This window comes from Lepidochelys kempii, chromosome 8 (genome assembly GCF_965140265.1).
Source record: "Lepidochelys kempii isolate rLepKem1 chromosome 8, rLepKem1.hap2, whole genome shotgun sequence".
NCBI classification, from domain to species: Eukaryota; Metazoa; Chordata; order Testudines; family Cheloniidae; genus Lepidochelys; species Lepidochelys kempii.
Window position 1 is genome coordinate 44,930,771 of NC_133263.1, and position 20,387 is coordinate 44,951,157.

The window sequence follows — 20,387 nt, forward strand, 5'->3', positions numbered from 1 at the left end:
GAATTTTAATTGAAGAAAAAGTAAAAGAATCACCTCTGTAAAATCAGGATGGTAAATACCTTACAGGGTAATCAAATCCAAAACATAGAGAATCCCTCTAGGCAAAACCTTAAGTTACAAAAAGACACAAAAACAGGAATATACATTCCATTCAGCACAGCTTATTTTATCAGCCATTTAAACAAAACAGAATCTAACGCATATCTAGCTAGATTACTTACTAAGTTCTAAGACTCCACTCCTGTCCCCGGCAAAAGCATCACCCAGATAGAGAGAACCTTTGTTTTGCGCCCCCCCACTCCAGCTTTGAAAGTATCTTGTCTCCTCATTGGTCATTTTGGTCAGGTACAAGCGAGGTTATTTTAGCTTTTTAACCCTTTACAGGTGAAAGGGTTTTTCCTCTGGCCAGGAGGGATTTAAAGGTGTTTACCCTTCCCTTTATATTTATGACAGAAGCCCACAGAAAAGGGAAGAATAGCATGAGGTCATCATGCTTCTTGAAACAAAGTCATTGAATTTGGGAAGATTCAAGCAAAGACAGAAGCCATCTTTGGCAGCCATCATTTGACAGACACAACAGAACAGAGCTCTTACAAGCTGAGAAAGATGGGGCCTTCATCCAACGGGGGGCTGCAGTCTCAGAAATTGAATATAGGTGAGAAACCTGCTTAGGCAAAGATTGTACCTTGCTAGATTAAGTTTTAGAGATGTTTTCACTTTTATTTGCTTGTAATCATTTCTAACTTTATCTCATACTTGAACTCAGTTCAATTCCTATCTTCCTTTGTTAATGAACTGGTTTTACTATTAATTGAAACCTACAGTGCTGCATTTGAATTAAAGTGATTGTCAGCTCCAGTTAATGAGGCTGTTAATTGTGTCTCTGGAGGAAGAAATGGCCCTTATAATTTCTCTGAACTGTCCAGGAGAAGGCTGGAGATTACAGAGGACCTGGGCTAGGGAAATTCAGGACTGGGAGTGTGTTGGGGCCACCTTGCTGGTTGTAACGAAGGCTGGTGGAAGCCGGAGAGGAACTGTAGACAGTTCTGGGGTCAGAGCTGCTGAACCAGGGCTGTCTAGCACAAGACAGACAGGGTGAGACCTGCATGTTTGTCGGGTGGCTGTGAGCATCCCAGGCTGTGAGCTACAACAACAAAGCATTGTGACCCAGGGTTACGGGGCAAGTGGTGGCACAACCCCTCACTGTTCTGGATTCAACCCCACACTCCATTACATTTTCACCCACTCATTAAGTCCCTCAATCCCAATGTCTCTGCAGATTAAGGGCTTCCCCTGTGCTCCTGCCTCAGGTACCCCAGCAGCACCACCTCAATGTGCAGTAGATCCAAGGCAGAAGTGCCATTTCAGGCACTGGTGCCCAAACTAGCAAGAGGCCAAGCAATCAGTAAAAGAGCAGTGAGAGTTGGGCCCAGTAGCCTACCACGGAGAACTCTTGACATATGTGTGCAGTCTCCTTCCTGCCGCTGAGACATTACAATGCAATGGAATTGTTGCATACAGATTACCTATAGAGGAAGGGTGGTGACTGATTATGTCTCATGTCACAATGGCCCCACTTAAACTTCCTGAGCTATTAACATCTGTGCCTGTCTGTGGTCTTTATAATCATACCAGCTAGCAGCCTAAGGAATACTTAATGGAACCAAAGATCTCTAACACAACAGCAGACAGTGACAGCAGACAAAATAATCAGCAGCAATAGTTGAGAGGGAGGAAATTCTCAACACATGAGTGGAAGTGGACGGTTACACTGGATGTGTGATAAAGTTGCAGGGAGCAAATTAGAAACCAACAGAAACCAGGTAATCACATTTTACATAATCCCCTTTTCCTGTGTAACCATGTAGAGAATAAGAATTTAAAAATAAGCAATAATTATAGCAAAGAGAGCAATGGCACCAACTATCTTAAACAAATTGGGCATTGAGGTGTGGTGGGTATAATCTCCTACTGCCCTGGTTTTCAGAGGTTTAATGATCCGTTCTCTCTGGGTCAGGATGGCTTTCCTGGCTCCATCCCATTTCCCTGGCCCTCTCAGGCGGTACTGGTATGGCGTGCAGGGGCCAAAGAAAACCTCCATGGCAAGCTTTGGATCCGTGAGGAAGAGAGACAGCAGGTTGGGCTTGACTCCTGCCAGGCAGGCAAGTTCATCCATGTATTCAACATAATCCACTTGGATAGTGTGGCGCGGGCTTTTTACATACCTGAAATAAGAGAGAGATGTGTGGGTGCCCTTGTAGTGTGATCAAATGGAGACTGCACTGACCAGGAAATGACATTCTTGAGGGGCACCAAATTTGGAGAATTTCTGCCTCTGGAATTAATTCCCACTATAACTGGAATTAAAGGAAAAGCTGGGTCACGATTCCATGTGAAGTCGTAACCCATGCCAGGTGGGTATAAGTGTCTTTGCCCCCTTCTAATGGCAGGTCTCCAGAAGAGATTTATGTGGTTGCTAAATGGAGTTTGCTCAATTGGTAAGATATGTGCTTTTAGCACTGAAAGCCCCGTCTTCCAACTCCACCGTCAGTTTTATATAGGTTGATTTTAAAAGTGGTGCCTAACGTGGGGCTCAAGTGCCAGAAGATCTGACAGTCTTAGGAAGAACTTCTCCAGGTGGGGGATGTCTGCAGAGAGGGTGAGTCCTTATCTCCTTCTATTGGCTGAAACAAGATTTTCTCCCCTATTCGCTGCTGGATTCAGCCACGATCTGGGGGATAGGGATGAGGATCATACTGCTTAGTTTTCTACAGCTATAATTATAATATTTAATCTTGTTCTTTTATGTCACATTTATGTGTGGAAGGAAGATAGAGATGGGAGAAGAATTCCAGATCAAATAATTGTTTACAGATAAATTTTAACGAAGAGAGCTAAAGCTGGAAATACCTTACTCTTTACAACAAATTGATGACACATTGGAGGTATGTTAGAGAATGATAGAAACTTAAGACATTCTCAGGGAAAGACTCCTTCCAAGCATGCCCAGTAATTATTACTTCACATAAAGGTTCCTACCGTTTTTCCATTTCGTCTTTCTTCTGTGTAATATCGGCCATCATGTCGCTTGCTGTGGGCAACCTGATCTGCCCTAGAAGGGAAAAGCCAGAGTATGAGCAGAGATGTGTCTGGCTCCTTCAAGAGGGGGATCAGCCATTTCCAGAGAGAGCTCTGTGTGTGAGGGATGGGGGAAGTCGTTGTTTCCTACAGGAAGCACTGCACCCTGGGCTGGGAAGGCCGTGATGACTTTGTGTCCCCAAAGTCCAGAGCTTGGAGCTCCTGGAGCACAGTGGGCAGCCAGATTCTGTGAGAGATGTGGCGGTAAGACAGTCTATCTTCAGGCCTGCTGTCAGGGGAGGGGCCAAAGGGGGCAACTGCCCAGGGGTTCAGGCGATTTAGAAGGGCCTGGGGCCCCCGGCTGCTGCCGTGGTAGCACGCCCAGCAGCGCAGCTGGCAGAAGCTCACTGGGCACCAGCAGCACAGCCGGCAGCAGCTCACTGGGCACCAGCCAGCAGAGGTGCAGCACAGTCCAAATATCAGGCGGACCATGTCCGCACGGGCGTGGCTTGTGCGTGCGTGCACCAGCTGCCGCAAGTGATCCAGCTCCGCCCCCATGTGGCGACACCACACCGGGCCTGGGGGCCCATTGACTGTTCTGCTCTGGGGCCTGGAATTGTTATCGACGGGCCTGTCTATCTTTGTCAGGGACCTGCCTGGATCTAGAGTTGAGATTCCTTCCCCACAGCTTCAGTACTTCCTGTGACTCCTCTCCCCCATTTCCTGGGATCACAACGCTTCCATGCTTCCAAAATGGGAGGAGTGAAGGCCCAACCACCTCAAATACTTGGGATTGAAACAGCACTATCGTGGAGAGGGACATGGGCTGGCTCATCATCATGGCACTCATACGGGTACTGCTGCCACCTGCCAGCCCAGGGACTGCACAGCTCTGCTGAATTCAGCTAGTACCATACCAATCCAGCAAGGCTCTTTACTAACACAGGCTTAGGGTTTCGGAGAGCTCTATAGTCCAGAGACCCCGGGCTATTTCCTGCATTTTGGTTCACGTACCGTTGAACACTTGTGTGGCCAAGCGACTCTGGAGTTCTGCAAGGGGCATGATGGCCCCCAGTGGCTGGATGAGACCAATGAAAGCCAGAGTTGGCTTCTCCAGGTGAGGAGGGAAGATGAATTTATACAGGGAGACCTGGTTTTTGACCACTTTGACACAGTCCTGGAGAAAGGGGAAAGAGAAGCTGTATCCCGTAGCAAAGAAAACTGCATCAATGTCCTCCTCTCTGGTGCCGTCTTCGAAGATGACGCCAGTTTCAGTGAACTCCCCGATGTTCGGTTTCACCAGCACTTTGCCAGAGATGATGCGGTTCGGCAGGTCATCGTTGATAGTTGGGTGTTGGCTCATAATCCTGCATGGCAAAGAGAAAGTGTGTCAAGATCTGTCTGGGCAAATGGCGTACCTCTGAAAGTGGGGGAGGATCAGTGCGATGATCAGGTCTCCTCTCCTTTGTTACTAGTCTCAATGTTAGAATTTGGCTCAGGCAGCACAGCCGTATTACTAGCAGCATGAGTGCAAAAGGCTATTTGAAGATGCTTGGTGTCCATTATGGCTCCAGTAGCGTAATGGACCCTTAAAGGGGGCAGAAACAGCCTCCTGAGGTTACCCCCAGGCAGGAGGTACCGCCCTATGGCCATTCTTCCCAATGGTCACAGGAAGGAGGGCGTAAGCTCTGAGGATGCTCTAACATACCCTGACAGCTGGGTTGGGCCCTTCTTGGTGCCAGAACACAGGAAACACAGAATTACCCTCCCACCCCTACCCAAGTGCAGTGATGGTGGAAGGGAGAAGTCAAGACCTCAGTGTTTTATATCTAACGCCAATGATTTGTCATCCTGCCTCAGCAGGCTGAGGTGTTTGAAAGCACCTGTGCTGAGGCCTTAGACCATAGTGTGCGTGGTTGAATCTTGCATTTACGATGTTCTCCGCCCATTGGTTAACCATGGATGTAGGCAACATCTGCTTGAAAAAGGCTTTAAACCTGGTGGAGAGCACTATGTCCACAGGGTACCCTTGCTCCGCAACACGATTCAGCACCCATGCCCCACGCCTGGTGCTGAGGAAGACCTAGACAGTGGAGAAAGAGAGCTCTCTTGGACATTGACACATACTGTACTGGGTCACGCTACTTGGCACTTCATGGCATTGTCAGGGATTGTTACGGTCATGAGTTATTATCTGCAATAGGGTGAGTAATACAGGCCCCAGTTGAGATCAACTCCAGTGTGCTGGACACTTGTACAGCCACATTGTGAGGGACGTTCCTGCCCCAAAGAGCTGACAGTCTTAATCTTCATCCCTGCCCACTCGGCCCTGGTTCCCACTGGCATCCCCCCAGGCATGATTTCCACTGACATCCCCTGCCTCCGACTCCCAGCTGTAGTCTCACTGGAGGTTTTGGGGATCTCAGAGAGAAGCCTGGCTGGAACTCTTAGGAACCTCACTGAGCTGTGACCTCGGTCCCTGGCTGTGTAACAGAGCAGGCTGCACATAGCAGTTGTCTGCTCTATGCCCGGCAGGGTGCAGCCAGTGCTTAGGGCCGACACCGCATTGCTATCTGTGGGCTCTGTGGTGTCACGGTCTGTGCTGCCCCATTGCTGAGAGCCCTGCTGTCAGGCTCTGGCTGGACATCTGCCACGCACCCAGAGAAGGGAGTCTATGGCTGTGTGCAACCCCAGCGAATGGCACTGTGGGATCACACAAAGGACAGGCCTCGGCCTAGGACAGTTTTGGAAACGACTGGCCCATGCTCCCAGATCAGTATCCTTAACCCAGACATCACTGAACGTTCCTATAGGGGGCGACATGTCTCATTACAGGGACCTTCCCTGACCCTCCACTTCTGCTGTGCATCCTGTCACTGCTAGACACACTGATGCTCTGGGATGCCCTGGGGAACGCTGGGCTGCTAGTGGGCAGCTGGCTGGACCTGCTGTGAAAGGGCTCTGGGCACTAGTGACCCTGTTCTCCTTGTTAAACCTTGCCACCTTTTCTTTCATCTGCCCATAGTTCTGTTTCCTTCCTCTGCATTTATTTCCCCTGCAGCTTGTGCCCAAACCCTCTTGTATTGAAGTGACTGCTCTAGTCTTCAAACCAAGGAGGCTTCTGACATCTTTCAACACAACACCCAGCTCTTCCCTGGCCACGTCTGATTTCCTGCCATCTCTGGTCTCCTGCAAGGCTGGTAGGGATGTCACTGCAGGCACCTCCCAATGACTCTATGCAAGGTTCAGGTAGGCAGGGACAGATGGGCTAATGAGGAAGTGGGACATGCTACTTTGAGGGCACAGCATTGTGGATAACCTGCTGGTCGGTGTGCGTTGTGTCCCACCCTGTACCCAGTCTACAGTGGCTAGGACTCTGCTACAGTCCCTAGCTGTAGCACTGGTCTCTCTAGCTCCTGGTGGAGTGTAGCTCTGGAAGGGCCTAGTTCCATCCCTGCTGTAGGCCAAGATGGCAGCTGCCAAACAACTAACAGCTGTAGGCAATTCCCTATGTCCATTACATCCACTCGGTAAGTGAAGATTGCCCATGATGACGCTTTGATACTAACTCTGATGAACCGAATAAACTTTCATATCTCCTCTCTGCATTTAGGGGCTGCTTCAAATGGGAGTCTTTCCATTGACTTCAGCAGAGGTTGGGTCAGGACCTTAGTTTAGGTGTTTCTGGGGTTTGTGTGGTGGTGCGGTGTATTGGTCAGTGCTGCTGCCTTTAGCCTAGTGAGGTGGGGGGTGCTGCACTGTGCCATGAACGAGAGAGCCGTCCTCTTGAACCAAACCTGATCAGCTTCATGGCTGAGCTCCACGGCCAGGTCCCCTCCTGAATTGCCAATGCCGATCACTATGACTCTCTTCCCCGAGAATGCCTGAGGGTTCTTGTAATCCCTGCTGTGAGAGTAGCGGCCTTTGAACTTTTCAATCCCTGCCAGGAGAGAGCGGAGCAGCTTAGGCTCTGGGCAGTACGGGTGTTTGGCCTGTGTCTTTGCCCACTTGAACATTGTGGTTCTGGAGCTCAACAAAAACAGTGAGGGGGATATCCCCTGTTTGAGGGAGACTGTGTGGGTGGGGACCAGAGTGACATTCTGGGCTGCACCTCTAAGAGGTGCACCACAGACCCATCACCCCAGGGGAAAGGTTGAGCGAAGATGGACTGAAATCAGTCTTGCACCTTTCTGACCCTGAGCTGCTCTGGGGGGCTGGAGATGCCCCTGGTCTATCTAAGTTATGGCAGTTCCCCACGTTCCCCTATGAACCACAGTGCTGCATTCTAGATTTCCACCCTGAGGCTAACGCCACTGTCAGCCTGTCCCCTGGCACGCCCCCCAAGCCGGGGATTGTACAGGCAGCCATATAGCCATCTTCTGCAGCGTCTGTACCAGAGGAACTGTCCCCCAGCTGGAACCGAGGCTTTCGGGGCTCTTTACACTGCTCTGGCCAGGTACCCAGTGTATAGGAGCTGGTGTGTGGGTTGGAGCCTTGCCTCAGAGTAATAACGGAGTGCGAGGTGTGGGGATAAGGAGCAAAGAAGGGAAGGGATAAAACGAATACAAGAGACTCTGCTGTAGCAGCTAAGCTTTCAGGGGAGTCTTCCCTCCTGCCCCAGCATAGATTCATAGACTTTAAGGCCAGAAGGGACCATGATGATCATATAAGCTGACTTCCTGCACACTAAAAGCCACAGAACCTCACCCAACTGCTCTTGTAATAGACCCATAACCTCTGGCTGAGTTACTGAAGTTCTCAAATCGTGATTTAAAGGCTTAAGTTACAGAGAATCCACCATTTACACTAGTTTAAACCTGCAAGTGACACATGGCCCGTGCTGCACAGGGAAGGTGAAAAACTGCCAGGGTCTCTGCCAATCTGATCTGCGGGGAAATCCTTTCCAACTCCAAATCTTAGAATCACAGAATCATAGACTTTAAGGTCAGAAGGGACCATTATGATTGTCTAGTCTGACCTCTTGCCCAACACAGGCCACAGAATCTCACCCACCCACTCCTGTAACAAACCCCTAACCTATGTCTGAGCTATTGAAGTCCTCAAATCGTGGTTTAAAGACTTCGAGGTGCAGAGAATCCTCCAACAAGTAACCCGTGCCCCACGCTGCAGAGGAAGGCGAAAAACCCCCAGGGCCTCTGCCAATCTGCCCTGGAGGAAAATTCCTTCCTGACCTCAAATATGGTGATCAACTAAACCCTCAGCATGTGGGCAAGACTCATCAGCCAGACACCCAAGAAAGAATTCTCTGTAGTAACTCAGATCCCACCTCATCTAACATCCCATCACAGGCCATTGGGCATATCTACAGCTAATAATTGAAGATCAATTAATTGCCAAAATTAGGTTATCCCATCATATCATCTCTTCCATAAACTTATCAAGCTTAGTCTTGAAGCCAGATACGTCTTTTGCCCCCACTGCTTCCCTTGGAAGTCTGTTCCAGAACTTCACTCCTCTGATGGTTAGAAACCTTCATCTAATTTCAAGTCTAAACTTCCTGATGGCCAGTTTTATATCCATTTGTTCTTGTGTCCACATTGGTACCGAGCTTAAATAATTCTTCTCCCTCCATGGTATTTATCCCTCTGATATATTTATAGAGAGCAATCATATCTCCCCTCAACCTTCTTTTAGTTAGGCTAAACAAGCCAAGCTCTTTAAGTCTCCTTTCATAACACAGGTTTTCCATTCCTCGGATCATCCTAGTAGCCCTTCTCTGTACCTGTTCCAGTTTGAATTAATCTTTCTTAAACATGGGAGACCAGAACTGCACACAGTACTCCAGGTGAGGTTTCACCAGTGCCTTATATAATGGTACTAACACCTCCTTATCTCTACTGGAAATACCTCACCTGATGCATCCCAAGACCGCATTAGGTTTTTTCATGGCCATATCACATTGGCGGCTCATACTCATCCTGTGATCAACCAATTCTCCGAGGTCCTTCTCCTCCTCTGTTACTTCCAAGTGATGGGTCCCCAGTTTATAACAAAAATTCTTGTTATTAATCCCTAAATGCATGACCTTACACTTCTCACTATTAAATTTCATCCTATTACTAGCACTCCAGTCTTACAAGGTCATCCAGATCCTCCTGTATGATACCCAGTCCTTCTCTAAATTGGCAATACCTCCCAGCTTTGTATCATCCGCAAACTTTATTAGCACACTCCCACTTTTTGTGGCAAGGTCAATAATAAAAAGATTAAATAAGATTGGTCCCAAAACCGATCCCTGAGGAGCTCCACTAGTAACCTCTATTCAGCCTGACAGTTCACCTTTCAGTAGGACCCGCTGTAGTCTCCCCTTTAACCAGTTCCTTATCCACCTTTCAATTTTCATATTGATCCCCATCTTTTCCAATTCAACTAATAATTCCCCATGTGGAACTGTATCAAATGCCTTACTGAAATCGAGGCAAATTAGATCCACTGCATTTCCTTTGTCTAAAAAAATCTGTTACCTTCTCAAAGAAGGAGATCAGGTTGGTTTGGCACGATCTACCTTTTGTAAAACCATGTTGTATTTTGTCCCAGTTACCATTGACCTCAATGTCCTTAACTACTTTCTCCTTCAAATTTTTTTCCAAGACCTTGCATACTACAGATGTCAAACTAACAGGCTACCAGGATCACTTTTTTCCCTTTCTTAAAAATAGGAACTATGTTAACAATTCTCCAGTCATACGGTACAACCCCTGAGTTTACAGCAGTTTACAGCAGTTCAGCAACTACTTGGTGAAGGAATCCATCAGCTATCGAATCCAGGAAAATCTGAGCCCTGTTATTATTACTAGCACTTGCCCTCCAATCTATATCTGGGAAGCTAAAGTCTCCCATGATCACACAATTCCGATTAGTATTTACTTTATTAAAAACATTAAAGAGGGCTCTATCCATATCCAAATCAGATCCCGGCGGTCTATAGCACACCCCAAGCACTATCCCAGGGGAGGCTGTAGTAGTTTTCTTCCCCAATGTGATTTTTGCCCAGACAGACTCTGTCTTATCCATTCCATCACTTCTTATTTCTTTACAATCTACCTCATCACTGAAATACAGTGTACTCCACCACCTTTGCCTCTATTTCTGTCTTTCCTAAACAGCACATACCCTTCAATACCTGTAGTCCAGTCATGACGACTATTCCACCATGTTTCTGTTATCCCTATAATATCTGGTTTCACTTCCTGCCCCAGTAGCTGTAGTTCCTCCATTTTGTTACCTAGGCTCCTCGCATTAGTGTACAAACATCTTAATTTTGCTGTTTGGCCTTGCTCACATTCTTTACCCAATTAGGCACAGGCATTCTACCGCCAGTATCACCTATTAGACTGGTATGTACGCTATCCTTCCTCCTTGTGTCCATTCTCCTACCCACGGCTGTATCCTTGCTTACTTCATTTTCTTCCCTCTCAATGTTAAAATCTGGCGTGGAGATTACCTGGACATCTTCCAACCATCTCCCCCAGATTCCTAGTTTAAAGCTCTATGGTGATCAGTTGAACCCTGAGCATGCGGGCAAGACCTACCAGCTAGACAACTGGTAAAGAATTCTCTATCAGTAACTCCTCCCATCTAGTGTCCCATCACCAGCCACTGGAGATGTTTGCTGCTAGCAGTCATGTATCAACTATATGCCATTGTAGGCAGTCTCATCATACCATCTCCTCCATAAACTTATCAACCTCCGTCCTGAAGTCAATTAGGTTTTTTGCCCCCACTGCTCCCCTTGGTAGGCTCTTCCAGAAATTCACTCCTCTGAGGGTAACAAACCTTTGTCTAATTTCAAGCCTAAACTTGCTGATGGCCAGTTTATATGCATTTGTTCTTGTGTTCACACTGGCACTTAACTTAAATAACTCCTCTCCTCCCACCCTAGTATTTATCCCTCTGATGCATTTATAGAAAGCAATTATATGTTCCCTCAGCCTTCTTTTGGTTAAGCTAAAAAAGCCAACCTCTTTGAGTCTTCTCTCATAAGATTCCCCTGATCATCCTAGTAGCCCTTCTCTGCACCTGTGCCAGTTTGAATACATCTTCTTTAAAGATTGGAGACCAGAACTGCACACAGTATTCCAGATGAGGTCTCACCAGCGCCTTGTATAATGGAATGGTGCTAACTCTCCCCTGTCTCTACTGGAAATGCCTTGCTTACATTCTAGGACTGCATTAGCCTTTTTCACAACCACATCACAGTGGTAGCTCAGTCATCCCACGATCAATCAATACTAAATCTTTCTTCTCCTCCTGTTTCTTCCAACTGATAGCAAAAATTCTTGTTGTTAGTCCCCAAGTGCATGACCTTGCACTTTGCAGTATTAAATTTCACACGGCACAGATTGGCTTGTGGCTGGAACACCAGAGGTTCTGAGTAGCTGGAGTGGCAGATGGGAAGGGGCACAGGCTCAAATGAGTTTGTGATCAGGAAACAGTTTTGCCAACCCCAAAAAGCAGTTTGAGAGGTTCATAAAGCTCCTGGGGCTCAGCACCCCTAACAGAAAGGGAAGAGTCTGATACCGCAGTGCTAGCTGAAACAGCGAAGAAAGTACTTTCTTCCATCAAGAGAAGCCAGACAGCCATAGAGCAGGGCTTCTCAAACTGGGGTCGTGAGGTTATTACGTGGGGGGTTGCGAGCTGTCAGCCTCCACCCCAAACCCCCCTTCACCTCCAGCATTTACAATAGTGTTAAATATTAAAAAAATGTGTTTTTAATTCATAAGAGGGGGTCGCACTCAGAGAGGTCACCAATACAAAAGTTTGAGAACCACTGCCATAGAGCTACATGACTACTGTATCTGCTCTTCTTCCCTCACTGGCATGTTCCTGAGTGGCTCGGTGTATCTGCTGTACTGCCTGTGGCTTTGGAAGCTACGTAACGATTTGGGCTTTGTGTCCTCTGAATTGCACCTTTCAGGATGTCCCAGCACCAGCCCGGGAGCACGTGCTCATTGCTTTCCCTCTATTTATCCCTTTGGAAAGTCACGGCTCATCTAAGGCCCTTTCCCTTCCCGCTCTGCGACGTACCTGGGAAGGAGTCCAGTGGCAGATGGGCGTTGGTGTGATGGCCGGTGCAAACCATGACCCCATCAAAGACAGCCGACTCCTGCTTCCCCTCAGACTCCGTGACAACATCCCACTGGCCCGTGGAGGAGAAATCCGGGCGCTTTGTCACACTGACCACAGTGGTCTGGTAGGAAAAGGGCACTCACTTAGCTGGCACCAGGAAATTTCATCCTTGACGCTAACCTCCTCCCCGTGCTTGAGTCAGCAACCCAGCCAGGAAGCACAAGGCCAGCACACAGCTGGGACCAGCAGCAGGAGGCCAGTTGGGCTCTGCTGGGTTTTGCCTCACAGCGTCTGCAGATTCACTGGCTCCTATAGGGAGTAGGGCTATGGCAGCTCCTGGGACCTGGGCTGTAACTTCTGCCAGGCAGCCCCCAGACAAAAGGATCTCCCTGTTCCATGAGTGTGAGATGTTTCCTCATCGGGGGGAGAGGAGCGGGTTCTTTCACCCAGGTCTTTCACCACCTGTGCATGCGCGTTCACAGAGAGAGAGAGAGAGAGAGAGAGAGAGAGAGAGAGAGAGAGTCCTATCCCTGCTCTCTGGGCCAGCTCTCCTCACCTTGAAGCGGATGTATTTCAGAAGGTCGAAGTGCTCGGCGTACATGCGGAAATACTTCATGATTTTGGAGTTGTGCATGTAGTTGGGGAAATCGGCCGGGATGGGGAAGTCACTGTAGCACATCATCTCCTTGGAGGTGTTGATGATGACAGATTTGTAGATGCTGGCCCTGCCCTCTTCGGGGTTCTCCTGCAGGAGCGGGAGAACATGGACATTGCTTTTGAATATTGACTCTGGAAAGTACAGCTGTAGCAATGAAGGCAGCATGAAAACATAGGTGGTGTGATCTCCCCTAATACAGTTGTTGCCGTGGCAGCCTCCCTGCTCCGCAGAACTATACCTTGAGCATCCTATACATTTCTCTCCATCTTTGATTTAAAGCACCTGCTGACACACACGACAGGTCTTTCCCTCTACCCCACCCCCATCACATGCACAGCCTCAGCCCCCACAAGCCCCTTCTCACCTATTGGACACAAACAAACACCCTCCATGCCCTGTGTTGACACCACACCCTCTGGAAAGCTTCTTCTGGTGGCATTTGCCAGCATGTCCCTGTCTCCGCGTGATGGTGTGAATGATCCACACCGAGGGTGTGGCAGGGAGAGAGATTTGCAATCGACGTGCACAAACGGGAAGCCCTACAACAGCCTGGTGAGGGTGAGCCACGCAGCAGAAGTTCACTGGGGCAAAGGAAGCTGGAGAGGAAGCCTGTCATTGCTGTGGACTCCTGCCTGTCTGTGCCCCTTGGACATCAGTCAATGTTTTGCCACTGAATTCAGTGGAAGCAGGATGGGGCCATCTGTCTGAGCGGAGCCTGAGGATTCCAGCACCAGAGCTGTGGGAGAAGCCTTCACTCACCTGTGGAAGGAACATTGTCCCATTTCTGGATAAGTCTGGTTTGTTCTTCTCCAACCTAAAGGATTCGCTATGAGCTGAAGCTGCACTGACCTTTCCCCTCCAGCCTCCTAACAACCCGATTGTCAGAAGCAAGGGCCTGATCGAAAGCCCACTGAAATCAATGGGAGTCTTTCCACTGACTTCAATGTGCCTTGGATCAGGCCCTAAACCAGAGCCACAATTGCACTCTGAGTGAGGTGACTGCATCTTCCAGATAGGTGGAAAAGACCCTTGCCATCCTCCTCTGGGCAGAGACCTTGTTAATACCTGCACACACCCATGGTACTCTGTATATGATAAGATTCCAGGATTGTCACTCTGAATCCTAGAATGTCTGCTGTGTCAGTGTGAAGTGATGGAAACAGCCACAAGCATGGCGGAGAGTTCTTCTTGCTCACACTATCACCAGGTTCAGACATCGCTGCGACTGACAGTCTGTTACCATCCTGCTTTTAAATTTCTCAGCCATTTTTGGCTTTTTTACACACAAAGGGACGTTACAAACTACATCTGTGTGACAGCATGGGCTTTCATCTAGTCGAAATAATAATACGATTTGATAAGTAGATTTCAGTCTCTTTGTTCTGGGTTTGTACAGCACCTGGCACAAGAGGGTCCTGATGCTTGACAGTGGCTGCTTGGTGCTGTTGCAATACAAATAATAAATAATAGCCATAATTAAGAAAAGCACCCAAACTCATGATGAACTCAAACCTACCTTGAACCTCCAGAGCCCCCCGATATCTTCACTTCTCTCAAAGCAAATGGGCTCCAGCCCATCATCCAAACAGCATTTAATGGTGCACAGTCCACTAGATCCACTGCCGATGACTGCAATCCTCTTTTTGGCCATGGCCATCTGTCTCAGGAGGAGGTGCTGAGAGTTGTGGAGGGATCCTGGGAAGTGAAAACATACCTCTTCTTTTCACGTGATTTACAGCTTTACCGCAGGAAGAATCCCTACAACTTCTGCATGAGCCAAGCAGTCCAGCAAAGGCATCCCACCCAGAAATGGCTTTGTTCTTTGGATCAGCCAAAGATACTAAACCACAGTAAGCACTTGTCTCCATGAGGAAGTTATTCTGGAAGAAGGTTGAAGTGAATATAAAGGGCTATAGCTATTCCGCAGTAACTCTCTGTGTGGACAATTGTATCTCGGAATAAGTGTGTCCCCAGGGAGACCCATTCCGGAAGAGCTATAGTGGGATAGTTATTCCTGGACAGCTATTCTGGTCAGTTTTCCTGTGCAAGCAATCCTAAGGCTCTTTGATCTGGAATGATCATGGTAGGTTATAAACTGTTCCTAGCAGGGACTGTCTCTTCTTTTATGTCCTGATCACGTCTGGGGTCCTTAGGTGCTATTGCACAGGTCTAAGAACAAAGTAACCTAAACTTTATCCGCTTGTGGACATGGACACTCAGTTTATTAGAACTGCGCTTGGCAAAATATGTCACAGGTTGGTGACCATGGTTTTCAGTGCAAGATGGCAACAAATGAAAGCTAACACAGAGCTGTGTAACAGAGAATAGAGTCTCTCTCTATGCAACTCTTTTAAATCCTAACTAATGCAAGTCTGCATACAACATGTCCAGTCCTCTTAGGAATCTTGCTAAAGAAAGATTAAAACAGGTAAATGTGGGTTAAGTAAGGCCGGTGTGAGGAATATGATAATACAAGATTAAGCACAAAGGGGACATCTATATTGCGGTCATGGGGTGTGATTGCAGATAGGGTTTTACCCAGGCTTCCAGGCAGGCTTTGCCACAGTTTCACTGCTCCAGTACCTGAGCTAGCTAGATTAAAGCTAGCTCGAATATGTCTGCACATGCTGCAGTCACACCCCATAGAGAGACATACGCTGTGATGGAGAAGATTTATTTAGTGGAATCCAAGTGGGTAAAATGGGCATAACCTGAGGAAAAGACAAATGAGGTTAAATATAACAACATATTTCTGGCAGTGAGAACTACAAAACCACAGAGCAGGGGAAACGAGAGAAGTCCCATTTAAAACTGGACTGGAGAATGCAATAAAAAAAAGTACCATAGGAAAAAAATCTGACTCTGGTCTGGACTGAGAAGCAGGGCCGGCTCTGGGCACCAGCAAACCAAGCAGGTGCTTGGGGTGGCACATTTCTAGGGGTGTCATTCTGGCGCCGGCCCTGCCGCCCCTAGAAATGTGCCCCCGCCGCCCCAGTTCGCCTCCGCTCCACCATCGCCGCTCCACCACCGCTTGAGAGGGAGGGGGGAGAAGCGGAGCGGCGGTGCGTTCAGGGGACCAGGCGGAGCGGAGGTGAGCTAGGGGTTGCTGGGGGGAGCCGCAGGAAGCAATGGGAGGGGGGAAATGAGACACACCCGGGTGAGGAGGCGGGGCCGGGGATTTGGGGAAGGGGCGGAATTGGAGCGGAGACGGGGGTGTGGGAGGGCACGGAAAAAAAGCGGCGGCGGTCAAATTTTTTTTTTGCTTGGGGAGGCAAAAATCCTAGAGCCGGCCCTGCTGAGAGGAGAGCGTGGGAGTCTGGGTAAGCTGACTTCCTGGGTCTTATTTCTGTCATTCTTAAGGAAGATTGTTGTGCAGGAAAAGGCTGCTGATCAGTGCTCACTCTGAACAGAAGGAGCACCAGTGCCAGAGACAACATAGACACATTTGGCAGGCTATACCCGGGGTGAAAGTAAGCCGGTACGCCCCGGTACAGCGTAGGGGCAAGAGCCGGTGCACCATACTGGGGCAGCCCGGCTTCCCCAAGGGGCAATTTAAAGGGCCTGGGGCTCCCAGCAGTGGCTGGAGCCCCAGGCCCTTTAAATTGACTCCAGAGCCCCGCTGCTGGAGCCCTGGGATTGCGGCTGCGGGGCTCCGGCGGCTATTTAAAGGGCCCGGAGCTCCCCTGCTTCTACCGCCCCGGCCCTTTAAATAGTCGCCGGAGCCCCGCCACCGCTGCTCCAGGGGCTATTTAAAGGACCGGGGCGGTAGAAGCAGGGGAGCCGCAGGCCCTTTAAATAGCTCCCAGAGCCCTGGCGTAGCGGGGGCTCCAGGGGCTATTTAAAGGGGAGGGGCTCCAGCTGCCTCTGCTGCCCTGGTCCTTTAAATACCCACTGGAGCCCCGCCACTTCCCCAAGGCTCCGGTGGCTAATTAAAGTAGCGGAGCAGTAGAAGCAGGGGAGCCCGGGCCCTTTAAATAGCCCCCGGAGCCCCAGGCTGCTGCTGCTATCCCAGTGGGGGAGGGGGGTGAGGAGGAGGAAGAGAAGGAGGGGGGCACTTACCATACAGGGTGGGCTGGGGCTGGCTCTGACCCCCTCAGCCCTGCCCCTTCCGCCCTCGGGCCCGCCCCTTCCAGGGGCCAGAGCTGGCCCCAGTGTACCAGTAAGTCACTCGACTTACTTTCACCCCTGGATACACCTTGCCATAAATCTTCCACTGGCTTTAACCTAGCACCAAGGAGGACTGCATAAACCCTGGCAGGTGCATCTTCTCCGTGCCTAAGGGCAGGATTCCACAGGCAATGTTGTGTGTGGGCTGGGGACAAGCAGTGGAGTCCATAACTGTGTAGGATGCAATGATCACGACACCTTGTTTAATTGGCACCTTACCAACGGCTCAGGGAGTGCCTCTCTCCTCCTGTCCAAGGCAGGATTTGTTTAGAAAGCTCATTTTTCCTGAGTAAGATGGACGACAGGGTCCGGTCCCAAAGATTTGGGGGGACCAGCTGGCGTCACCTGAACAGTATATGATGTTGAGAGAGTGCTGGGCACCCACCCTCTGAAATCCAGCCCCTTTAAGGTGTCTCTAGTCAGGCTGCCAAAATGAATAGTCACTTCTAAAACTCTTGGCCATGCTGTAAAGCACCTACTATCCCAACAGACATTGAAGACCCACAGATGCTAGGATTCTACAATCCCTTGGCGCTGTTCCTTAAAACTCCCTGGCCAAACCCATAACTGGACACTCCTGTGCTATTCCACACTACGCTGCACCTGCTACAGAAACAGCACCTAGGTAAGTCACTCCACGTACCTGCTCTCCCGAGTAGCTGCTGGCTCAGCAGTGCTGCCAGAGTCCACGCAGTCAATTTCTGCCTTCTACCCTAGAATCATATCCTTTGTTCCCCCCCGTTATAGGAGGGAGCTGTACTCTTGGTCCTGTATAAGTAACACATTAACTTGGCATCTGTTAATTGCTAACCCAAGATTTACCTCCATGAGTTAAAAAATAATTTCCTTACTTGCAAACACCAGACACTTGTCAGACTAAATCCAGTGTTTCACTAACTCATGGTAAATGAACATAGGATTTTACTCAGCGCAAACTATGGGGGTATTTGAGGAAGGACGTGCTAGACATTTAGTGAGTCAGCTGTGGGGTGCTGCTTGTGGTGTATGGACAACGTGGTAGTGGCAAGCGTGTGCCTCTGCATGGAGAAGAAGGTGCGTAGTGACGGATGGATTAATTTTTCATTCCCATGCATGTACTGTTATGCTGGAAGGTGCAATGGCTACCATCAGTCACAGACCTGGTTAACAAACAGGTGTCCGTGTGTACCAATATGCACTGGCATATGAGTCAAAGTTTCTCTCCAAGCGTTTGTGCTAATCAAACCTGGTTGCACAAATATTCATGGAAAAATGAACAACAAACCATACAAACGGGGATCAAACCAGGAGTCAGAGCTCCCCACGGTGTTTACAGAGAACTTCCCCTGTTCATCCAGCTCCAGTGCCCAACTCTCTTGTACCCCTCTTCCGTTACAGACAGAGGCTGCAGGGGCTTCCACCTGGTGAGATCCTTGTCCATCTGAGTGTGCAAGTGATTTAGGTCTTCAGATAAAGCTTCCACCCAGCTCTAGTGATGAGGTCGGAAATGGTGATGTCGAGATCACCAGTTCCTCTGGCAGGAGGAAATGAAGGAAATCTCTGCCCTTCTCATGCACGTGGTATGGCCTAGAAGGAAACACCCCCCTTCTCCCCCAAATAGGGATACAACAGCTGCTGCAGAGACCTGCTGGCTCCACACAACAGTGAAAAAATCCCTATCAAACCCAAATACTCTGCTGCCCACACAGTTACCCCCGGCAGGAGAGAGAACGAACCCACATGTTAGTCATGTCACTTAATGCACGCTGGGACAGTGCTCAGATACGATGGTGGCGAGGGTGGTATAGGAACCTATAGCGAACAGAATGGAGTTTTCAGGAGCAGGACACTTCCTGTTGGGTTGCCAGAGCCTCTACGCTTTTGGTTCATCATAAAGGTTTATTTCTCTTTCATTCAAATGCATCACCTTGGATAACGAGTTCCTCTAAAGACTTGCCTCCCCTCAATAACATTTTCAAGAGTGCCTAAAGTGACTTTAGGAGCCCAAGTCCCTTTTACCAAGAGTTATCTAGCCATCTAGGGGCCCAAATCTCACTGCAAGTCAATCTCGCTGCACCTCCCATGTGCCTACATCACTTGAGAATAAGACTTAGGCTACTAAGGCACCTAAGTGCTTTGGAAAATGGTGCTTCCTATATACACTGCTCTACCACTCGCTCCCAGACAACCAAATGCATGGGAGGCATCAGCACTGTATGAACAGCAGCTGGCTGAAGCTAATCCCAGTGAAGATGGAGGTGAAGTTGGTGGGGACAGTGAACATCTTCTAGAACTTCTAGCCATCAGGACAATGCCCTGTTCTGCCTTCAGATTATCAAATTGGTCTGCAACACTGGGGTACCCCTGGACTTTGCTGCCAGTCACACAGACAGCTACAGCATAGGAAAGGCTGGCCTGGCCAGGCAATATCATCTCTTCCTCTGGAACTTGGCCCTGGAGATTTACACAGTTTTGAGCTCCTGGTTTAATGATCGCAGTGCAGCACCCCAAGGGATGAAACTGCTCCAAATGCAGCAGCCCACTTAGTTAGCACCCAGGGCTGCTGAAATTACATGACCCCAATGCTTCATTCCCTGTGCAGGGTCCTGGTTGAATATTGAGTCAAGTTTGAGGCTGCTGCCCTGATGTTCAATGCCCTTCATGAAAATGGCCCAAGCTATGTAAGGGCCTAGGTCAGTCTCCATGACTGCTACATTTCACTGCCCATTGCCACCCACATGGGTGAGTCCAGGGAGTGTTGGAGATGGCGCTCTCATGGCAGCTGGTCCATGGGTCTGGAACAGGGACTGAACTGGCCAGAAGCCTGTCTTCCCCAGAACATCTGGAAGGCATTCTGCTTCGACCTAGCGTTCCCACGGTACCTATATGCCAGAAGAGCATGGTGGGTGCCCTGTGCAGCACTTCTACAGCCTGGGGAGCATCCCACTGTGTGCTAACCAAGAGAGTGGCTCTGTTGGTCCCATCTGCAAGCATGCCCAGGGGGAAGAGCAGACAGGGTTGTGAGCATAGTGGGGCAATGGCTTGCCTGGCTGTGCATTCATATGATCTAGCAGCCCGTGCCTCTGCCTTGGATGTGGATTTCCCATCCCCTTGTGCCTAAGGGGTGCATCCAGCATTCCCAGGGCGTGCGCATCATCCAACACCAGTAGAGCCACTCAGCACAAGGGCCCTAGCAACACTTACAGGCAGCCAAAGGCCCAGTGATTCCCCCAGGGCAGGGTTAGGTCACAGATGAACCACAACTGGAGGAAGAACTCCAGAAACAGGGCACGGGGACACTTGGTGACTTCTGCCTACTTACCCTAGGGTCACACACATTGGCCCACTTTTGGCCCAGCTCTTCCAAAACACACAAGACATTTCATGATACAAACATGCCACATTCCATTCCCCT

At 49.2% G+C, this 20,387-nt stretch overlaps 1 protein-coding gene and 1 long non-coding RNA gene across 4 annotated transcripts in view; one reads left to right on the forward strand and one right to left on the reverse strand.

The window, feature by feature from the left end:
* On the reverse strand, positions 1 to 17,750 carry LOC140915841 (flavin-containing monooxygenase 5-like). Of its 3 annotated transcripts, none has more exons than XM_073356302.1 (9): positions 17,637 to 17,750; positions 14,343 to 14,521; positions 12,725 to 12,913; positions 12,127 to 12,289; positions 6,876 to 7,018; positions 4,962 to 5,161; positions 4,093 to 4,445; positions 3,040 to 3,112; positions 1 to 2,225 (listed from the first exon to the last, which is right to left on the reverse strand). In XM_073356302.1, exons 2-9 carry the CDS (start codon positions 14,481 to 14,483, stop codon positions 1,880 to 1,882), a joined length of 1,608 nt encoding a protein of 535 aa, XP_073212403.1. In that variant the 5' UTR covers positions 14,484 to 14,521; positions 17,637 to 17,750; the 3' UTR covers positions 1 to 1,879. The 3 variants fall into 3 exon arrangements, with proteins under 3 accessions (XP_073212403.1, XP_073212404.1, XP_073212402.1); XM_073356303.1 differs by lacking the exon at positions 17,637 to 17,750 and adding an exon at positions 16,886 to 16,906; XM_073356301.1 differs by lacking the exon at positions 17,637 to 17,750 and adding an exon at positions 15,365 to 15,518.
* Positions 16,042 to 20,387, forward strand: part of LOC140915842 (uncharacterized) — a 13,982-nt gene continuing 9,636 nt past the window's right edge. The window contains exons 1-2 of the long non-coding RNA XR_012160298.1: positions 16,042 to 16,146; positions 17,484 to 17,618. This is a non-coding gene — a long non-coding RNA (uncharacterized lncRNA). The remainder of the gene's footprint in view (positions 16,147 to 17,483; positions 17,619 to 20,387) is intronic.